Genomic DNA, 9089 nt, shown 5'->3' on the forward strand with positions numbered 1-9089 from the left:
CCCTCCACAGACATCCGGACGTCCCCGTACGGGTGCGGGGAGCTATAATTAGGGCAGCAAGAATGCAGGGTGCAGGGGCACGCGCAAGGGGGCGAGGCCCCTCTATTTTTAGGGACTCTGGGTGCAGGCTTATTTAGATTTGCCATTCCAGGGACAGCGAGGTTTCCAGACACGGGGAGATGCCTGAGGGATTAAGGTGACAGGCCTGTGTTCATCGCTGTATCGCGTGAGGGCTCCTGAAAGGTGGGGACTGTCACCGTGACGGGAAGTGCCACAGCTGTTTCGGGGGCAGGAAGAAAGGGAGGGAGGGAGAGCTAGCACAAGGACAGGAGAGGTGGGAACGGGGTGGAAATTTTCCAGTGTTTATAAGGAAGAGAGGTGACGGCAACAGGAACGGAAGCGTAACGTGACCCCCATCATGCGGCACGGACGGAGTGTGGTGAACGCTCCTGAGAACTTCCTCTCAGTACAGCATGTCGGAAAATATGAATGAGGCTGTGAAACGGTACTGCTGCGGTCTCGTTGTAAAAGGAGCCACGCAGGTGGACATTACACAGAATGTCCCCCGCTACACACACACACGCACACACACACACACACACACACACACACACACACACACACACATACCCGTCAGCACAAATCTATTTGGGTCTCTTCATTGAGCTACTCAACAGTGCAGTCGCTCAACAGCCGGCTTTGTAATGTGATCAGCTGAGAGAGAGAGAGACTTAGGATCACTACTCCACACACAGCACTGAAACCTATACCACAGCCTTTACACTCCAATCCCTAAGGTTGCAGAGTAAATATCCATTCACAGCACTAAACACTAACCCTACACTGCACCTCCACACTAGCTCTGAACACTACACCACAACTGTACACACTTGCTCTGAAGATTATACAACCATGAACATGACACAGTATCTCTATACTGCAGCCCTGAGCACGATGTTGGAAGTGTGGCTGGATGAGATTTGAGATGTTTTTTTGTGTCCATCTATAATAATGTCCATGCTTCCCCATATGTCTGTTCATCTGGAAACCAATATCTCTCTCTGTGGTGGATCTGAGTAAATTGTTTTCACTCAATGACAATAACAATAGAACAATTAATTATTAAACAATTAACCTCACTGGCTGCAATTGAATGAAGTGAGCTCAATGATTGAAAAATAGCAACTGGAAGGTGAGGATCCTTATTAACACATGTAGTGCCTCCTTCACACTGGGGTAGGTCTGAGTAAATTGTTTGTCTTGGCTCTGCGGTTAAATCTGGCATCTCTCGTTTGGGTAGATGCCGCCTGGCCCCCCAAGCTGTTGCAGGAGAGGAGCCCCAGTTGTAGCATGTGCAGAGGTGCTGAATGAAATGAGTTCAGAATGCGGTGCAGTTCAGTGAAATGACCAATGTGTGCACACTGATACATACACACTCATGTACACTCACACACTCTCTCTCTCTCTCACACACACACACACACACACACACACACACACACATAGTCCTGCAGTGTTCATCCTCTGTACCATCCTGCTCCATATCCATGCTCACTATCTCTTCATAGCAGTGAAGAGTCAGTCAGTCTAGAGAAAGGACATTATTAACAGACATCTGAGCTCTTCTCTCACTCCAGTTTTTAGGTGTTACTGTCTTCTGTCCCTTCAGCTGATAAATTCACCTCCTCTCCATCTTCCCACTGCTCTCTCCTTCTTGCTCCCTCAAACCTGACTTACTCATTCTTCTCCTCTGTTCTCTCTCTCCCTCTCGCTGTCCCTCTGCACCCCCCCCCCCCTTCCTTCCCCCCGTAGTGGAGCCGAAGGTGTACGTGTCGGCGGGCTCCATGGCGCTGCTGGACGGCGGAAACGAGACGGTGGTGGCGACCTGCACGGCGGAGCGGGCGCGACCCCCCGCGAAGGTGTCCTGGGAGTCGGACCTGTTCGGCCGCTCGGAGGAGCGCGTCCACGACGAGCCGAACGGCACCACCACCACGCAGGTGCGCTACACCTGGCACCCCACCCGCCACGCCCAGGGCCACACCCTCACCTGCGTGGTGCGGCACCCCGCCCTGCAGACGGACTTCCGGATACCCTACCTGATCAACGTGCAGTGTGAGTGCTCTCGAGGGGGGATTCTGCCTGCCTGGAATGTGCTTGTTGTGCCCGGTGTGTGTGTGTGTGTGTGTGGGGGGAGGGGTTTGCTGGAAAGAGGGGTTTTTTCTCAGCTTGGGGAGGAAAGGCACGTGACTTTGCGGTAGATGAAAGTAAAAAGACTTATTCAGACTCTGACAACCTACCGGAAGTTGGACGCTTCCCGGACAGCTTGTTTTGGCAGCAGATTGGCGATCCCGTTTTGGTTTTATGATTCTGCGAGCATCTGGCTTTCATATTACCACAGTATATTAACGATCCAGACAACAGGCCGTGATAATTACAGACATCAGTAAGGGACCCTCAGTCTTCTTTCAGAGGAGCAGCAGCGTGTTTTGAGAAGCGCTGTGTGTCTGTGGAGCTTACACAGTCCAAACCAGCGCTACCCCTCTCCCTGTCTCTCATAAACCCTCTGTGAAAGGAGCCCTTTAGTGCCGTAATCGTGAATCCATCTTTCCTTGGCCAACTGCACTCTGGTGGTGGTGACTGTTTGGAGCATTTTCATTTCCCTTTAATGAAGCCGTTTTTATTAAATATTGATGAAGGCCCACCTGCCACAGGAAGTGGGCAGAAAATGACATGCACTTCAGTACAGTGCATCTGGCCTGCCATAGCTAGAGACAAGGACAGGGATCGAGACAGCAGGCAACCACCCAGCACTAATAAGTAATAAATGATTAGACAGACACGTATAAAACTAATTTTATAGCATGTGTGTCTATGTATACAACTGTCATTTTACTGCTGTAATAATCATTACATTTGCAATGTATAATCTGTGTAATATAGTCTTTGGTTTAAATGTTTTTTTTATGCTATGTACTATATGTTGGCAGTATTTCCACAGTGTAGGCCTATTCTAATGCTACTAAAGCATAATTGAATTGAATTGAATAGGGAAAAGCTTTTAGGCTTATAACACTATATAAAGCCTGTTACAGGCACATCCTCTCTGCTGGTGCTTGTAGAAGGCATGACTGCATGGCTATAAAACCAAATCTCTGGAGGGCTCTTGTATGCCTGCATTGCTTCAATGACACTGGGGTTGCTTTCTAACATAGGAAGAATACACACAACCCCAAACTATCTGTTGTTGGCAAACCTAGATACAATTGGAGCATGAAATTAATTCTGAGTTCTATTTGGGGGTGTCATATTTGAATAAATATTTGAAAATTAAAACCCGAGGATACATCAATCAGACGGGCCTTACAAAAGGCTTACTGGTAAATGCGCCCTACCTTCAGCCAAATTCATTCAGAGAGCAGCAGTAGCTGACCTTGCAGACGGTCTATAAATGGATATTATTACTCTATGGTGCTGGGCAGTGGGTGCTCAGCAGTTTGGTCCCTCAGTGGTGCTGGATTTTCGGGGGCTAGGCTGGGGTGCTGGGGACAGATCTGTAGCCGTTTGGCCATGCTTTGAAACCTCTTCTCCCTTGACCCATTCCAGCCGCGCCGGAAATTGTGGTGGTGGGGTACGATGGGGACTGGTTCGTAGGCCGAGAGAATGTCCAGCTTCAGTGCCGAGCCAATGCCAACCCTCCAGCCCATCACTTCAGCTGGGTCAGGTGGGTACATGGGTGCTTTACGTTGTCTGACTATAGTACATGCTGCTACAGTTGAACCAGGTGTGTGTTGCTCTGCACCATCCAAAGTAAATGCCATAAAACTCCATGAGTTACCGTTTTTGGTATTTCGGTAACTCACACAAAGTTCGGCCACACAAAGTTCCTCAGTCCTTATTTACTTCCCCCGTCTCTGCCAGGTTCAGTGCTCCTGCTCCCAGCCACTTCTCAGAGTGTTTTCTTATTAACAGTGGAGCTCAGCGTTGCCATTAGTTAATGGCGTAAAACCTGTTGAGGTCAGCCTCGGGTTTCTGAGCATTCCGAACGTTCCGCGGAATCACAGACGTTCCGTCTGGCTTACATTGGATACAATATGGAATTGTAATGTCTGACCTCAAGGGCTTTAAATGGAAAATTGGTGCTATAAAAAAATAAATGCAGAAAAACCAGAAGTGTCCGATATATAAAAGTTTCAAATGTCGGATGGTTATTGCATCACGGTCGAGTGCAGGATTTTTCTGGTGCTCACACGTGTCACTTTCCCAGGCTGGACGGAGAGATGCCAGAGGGCGTGGAAGTGGTCAACAACACCCTGATTTTCGGGCGCCCTCTGCAGCGGAATGATTCGGGGGTGTACAGGTGCGAGGTGGGAAACGACATCGGCCAGCGGAGCAGAGACCTACGCGTGCGGATCCAAGGTGAGAGACAGCCACTCCTTTCTATTCTCTTTCTCTCTCCCTCCCTCTCCCCCCAACACACCCCCTCACTCCAAGGAATGTGAAGCCATCAATTCCCACTGATAAACTGAAATCCCTGAGCAACAACTGTGTGTGAAGCTGATGTTCATGACATAAATGGCTGTAGTTGCACAATAAAGTCCATTCTATGGCAATTTCCCTCCCATATAATAACAACCCAGTGGAATTTTTGTCATGTCACACATGTACGGTAAAAAATATTTATTGTGTTTCTTAAGAGCCAAGTTTGTATCTGGTCAATTTATTTGAAGGATCTCACATTTTAATAGAGCTGATAAGGTGTTTTTAAGCTATGCTGTGATCAAAATCAGAGGTTAAAATGAATGCAAGTGCAAGTTCAAAATAAATGCCACACTGAGACTTTCTCTCATGGAATATTTTGTCCTGTTGCCTTTTTATAATGAGTTTTAATGACTTCAAGCTTGTTTTTTTTTTTAATTGGGTCACATTTTATGTTAAGGGTCTAATTACACTTAGGAACCAGTTGCTAAATACATTGCTACCTATTAAGTGTAACTTATTTCAAGTGCAATTTTTTTAAGTATCCATCAAACAGTGAGAAGGTAGGAAATGGGTAATAAACATCCAGTCATTTAATTTGCAAGTCGTTTAAAACATGTTCTTCTGGTTTGTTCATTTGTTTTGTCAGGTTTTCATGTTGATAGGGTTAAATTAAGTGTTCCTGACCAAAGGGGTATACCGTCAGTGAAAATGGAAATATTTAATATTTAATTGGTGCATATCCTCTTCATTTTAAGTGTTTTAAAATGTCATACTAGTTAACCAGCAATAATATGTTCATTGTTTTCTTGTAGTATAAATAAACCCTTGCAATAGAGCGTGGCCCTAAATTGCATGTATAGGCAGCTTTGTCTGTGGATAGCCTTGCCTGCAACTTTAATCATGAAATCAGCTCACTGTAATGTGAGGAGAGGGAGGAGGAAAGTCTGTGTTGTCTCACTGTGAAACTTAAGAAGGAGCAGGCATGTCTTTGTGACCAGAGCGATCATCCATAACCATCAGCACATTCTCAGATTTGTCATCGTGGCAGAACGGTTCTCTTATTTTTGTCTGTCACCTAGTGGTAGCAGTCAAAAACATCCAATGTTGGCAGAGAGATAATGGCCCAGGCTCAGGAAACCAGTCCTTTCTGGAAGTCTATCATCCCAGCCCCGGCACTGTGTGTGTGGGTGTGCTTGCACGTGTGTGTTCCATAATTTTTCTCTTTACTCTTTTGGGTTTTGTATCATTCTGTTGGCGTGAAACATGAGAAATGTGTCTCTACTGTAGGGATCTTGCTTCATTCTTTTAATCATTCTGTAACTAAAAAATCCCTCCTTTAGTTTTTGGTATTTGCGTCCCCCTCACAAAATAAGAAAAATATCTTTCAAGTTGCCGAAACCATGCTGCCATGGTCTACCTGTGTGCATGGTGTCAGAAGCTGCTCAGCGTTTCAGTGCCCCTCGCTGACTGTGTTAGAGCTGCTCAGGCTGACACATGCTCTATCCAACATTTAAATAAGGCAATTACACCCATCTGTCCCTCTTCTTGCTCCCTGCTGGCCGCTCTGCCAGTGGGTTCACACACACACACACACACACACACACACACACACACACACACAGGTATGGATTAGTCCACCTCTCTGCGCTGCAGTTACGATGGTTCTTTTCCACACCTCGTCTCTCCGTCCGCCATCCCGGTGTTGCACATGTCGCCTTCCCCTTCGCTGGTGGGGACGACTGCAGGCCCAGGGGAGACTGGCTGCGATGTGGCACGTCTGACTCCCCGACCTTGAGCCGTTTCTCCCCACCACTGCTCTCCCGCGCAAGCTGCTGTTGCTGCTGCTCTGCTGTCTGAAAGCGGCAGGGAGGCAGGGGGGAACAGCAGATTAAGCTTCCTCACCCCCTCAAGCAGGTCCCCCTACCACATCAGAGGAATAACACATTTCCTTGCTTTGGAGATTAAGTGTGTTTTTAAATACATTTTAAATGCTGAATATAAGATGGAGGTGAATCACTACTATACACCTCTTCCAGAGTTTGATTCCTTTACAGCTATTTTCAGAGCTACTGTGCTTGTGGCTGGAGAATTTTGTGTGAGAGTGTGTTTTTTTTCATCTGGAAAACTGTGGAATGTTGTATAACCCCTATACACCCTGAGACCGGTCTCTGTCTCCCTGCGTTCATCCCTGTTGTCACAGAGCAGAGGACCAGACAGAACTGGTGACTGCATTTAACTGTTCCACATCACTTCCCTGAAGTCAAAGGGCCAAGACGGACACCAATATAGAGACGTGGTGCTCACGGACACGTGAACTTGAACGTGCGCGCCACACACACACACACACACACACACACACACACACACACACACACACACACACACACACACACACACACACACACACACACACACACACATATACAGAGACACATGCTCACATAGATACAGGTAGACCCTCTATTGAATGTTTTTGTTTTGTGCTTCCATACTGTCAGTGAAAATAAAATATAATAAACAGAAGCTCAAGAATCACGAAAGGTGTTTGGAAGTTAAAACTGACCTATTTTTGAGGATCGTTACAGCGAGTGATCATTCGAGTGGGATGGCCAAATTGATTCAGGATCACAAAGCACGCTGGGGGTTGACCTGAAGTCCTTTTCAACTCAAAACACCCCTCCCCCACTCGACCTCATCAGATTAACCCCCTCTGTAGAGTAGCCGCTCCCCTCTCTTCTTTGCCATAGCCCCTTCTCCTTCTCACCCCCAACCCCCCACCCACAATAGCTGGATTTATGACCACCTGTTCTCCTGTTTTTTGTTTTTTTGTATCTGTTGCTTCATCCTATAGACATTAGTAATTGTAGAAGTGTCTTCCCAGCTTAATTTGTTCTGTGCCCACAGTTTTTACTGCAAATGTTGAAACAACCATTTTGCATTGCCACAAAATGTAAAGAATGTCATGAGAATGATAGAATGTGGCAGCTGGGGGACTGTAGATCTTCTCCCCAGTTTTTCTTTATCTCTCTGAGATGAAGACGAGCACTCCCTCCCCCTCTGTATTTTTGTTATGTATGTGCACCATGCAACAGTCTCAGGTTCCCACTCTCTACCATACATGGCTGAGCTTTTTAGTCAAAGAATAGCACTTTTGTTATGTTCTTTGATGTCACCCAAAGTGTCCTTGGACTGTCATCTCGAAAGTTTAACATTTTAAAATATTTGTTTCCTGTTATTCGTTGTTGCCAAGCTTGATGGTGCGGAGTCAAACCTGGGACTGTTGTGCCTATAGTTTTAGAAGTTTAATAGAAGTTTGAATGTAGCTTATGTGATGTGTGTCCGTCATGTCAACCCTTTTTATTCAGATGTAGCTGGTGCTGACATTCTGTACCTTTCTCTGTTGGTCCATCCCTCCTCTACTCCCCCTGTCTCTCCTTCTGCCCCCCCCTCCTACCCCCCCCCCCCCCCCCATTAGAGCCTCCCTCTACCACCACCACGCTACCCACCACCCCTGTGCCTGTTCTTACCACCGGCGCCTCTGCCACCACGCCTCCCAACAAGCAGCGCGCCCAGTTCACCTCCCCGACGGTGGCCTCCCTCCCCGAGGGCAGCCTGGGCACCATCGTGGGCGGGGCCGTGGGCGGGGCCCTGTTTCTTTTGCTGCTGCTGGTGCTGGGCGGGGCCTGCTACCGGAAGCAGCGACGGACCTTCCGCGGCGACTACTACACCAAGCAGTACTTGGGCCCGGCTGACATGCAGAAGGAGCCCCAGCTGGACGTCCTGCAGCCCCACGAGCTGCAGGAGGTGTACGGGGGAAGCGACCCGGGGAAAGGCAGCCAGGACCTGAAACCTAAACCCAGCAATGACGTCATCCACCCCGACAAAGACCGAGAAGAGTGGGGAGACAGCGGCCACATCAACGGCCGCCGGTCCCAAAGGGAGGGGGGTTATTACCCCAGTCACCACAACCACAACCACCACAACATGCACCCGCGGGGTCCTCCCATGTACACACCTCCCACTGTGAACAACCGCTCCCCCTACCTGCCGGAGGACTGCTATGACAACGGTCCCGATAGCGACTTTGTGTCCCACATGGATGGTTCTGTGATCTCGCGCAGGGAGTGGTATGTCTAGGAGAGGACTTGTCTGGAAAAAAAGGAGAAATAAACTGCAAATTCACTAGCGAATCAAATATGTTGTCAAAGAAGGCAGTAGAGTGTTAAAGATAAATTAGAATTCCCCCAAACAGAAAAGAAAGAACCTGTTTCCCCTCACTCTCAAGGAGGGAGAGGGAGTGTTGTGTTTGATGAAGCAATCCATTATTTCTGTTTTAGTTCCAGGGAATGCCAAGGGGCTTCTAGACAGTATGTCAAGCATGTGAGGCTTATAATACGGTACTTAGGAAAAGGATTGTTTAGACTACAATTACTGTATGCCAACTTTGTAATTTCACTTTACCTGTGAAGGTAATGTGAGAGGGTGTTGTCCTGCCTATGAGATATGTTGTTTGCTTACATGCACCTGTCCTAGCCTGGTAGTGTTGTCTGGTTTATGACAAACTCACATCAGGTTTTTTTTCACTTGCCTTTTGATCAAAAATATATTCT

The 9089-nt window shown here is 47.6% G+C and overlaps 1 protein-coding gene across 1 annotated transcript in view; it reads left to right on the plus strand.

The window, feature by feature from the left end:
• nectin3b (nectin cell adhesion molecule 3b) overlaps nucleotides 1–8790 on the plus strand; it is a 43774-nt gene extending 34984 nt beyond the window's left edge. Inside the window, exons 3-6 of the mRNA XM_036524886.1 lie at nucleotides 1813–2112; nucleotides 3604–3721; nucleotides 4265–4416; nucleotides 7955–8790. Of these exons, the coding sequence (XP_036380779.1) occupies nucleotides 1813–2112; nucleotides 3604–3721; nucleotides 4265–4416; nucleotides 7955–8616 (1232 nt within the window). The 3' untranslated portion in view covers nucleotides 8617–8790. The remainder of the gene's footprint in view (nucleotides 1–1812; nucleotides 2113–3603; nucleotides 3722–4264; nucleotides 4417–7954) is intronic.
• Nucleotides 8791–9089: the final 299 nt, after the last annotated feature.

The sequence above is a fragment of the Megalops cyprinoides genome, chromosome 3 (assembly GCF_013368585.1).
Source record: "Megalops cyprinoides isolate fMegCyp1 chromosome 3, fMegCyp1.pri, whole genome shotgun sequence".
In the NCBI taxonomy this organism is placed as follows: domain Eukaryota; kingdom Metazoa; phylum Chordata; class Actinopteri; order Elopiformes; family Megalopidae; genus Megalops; species Megalops cyprinoides.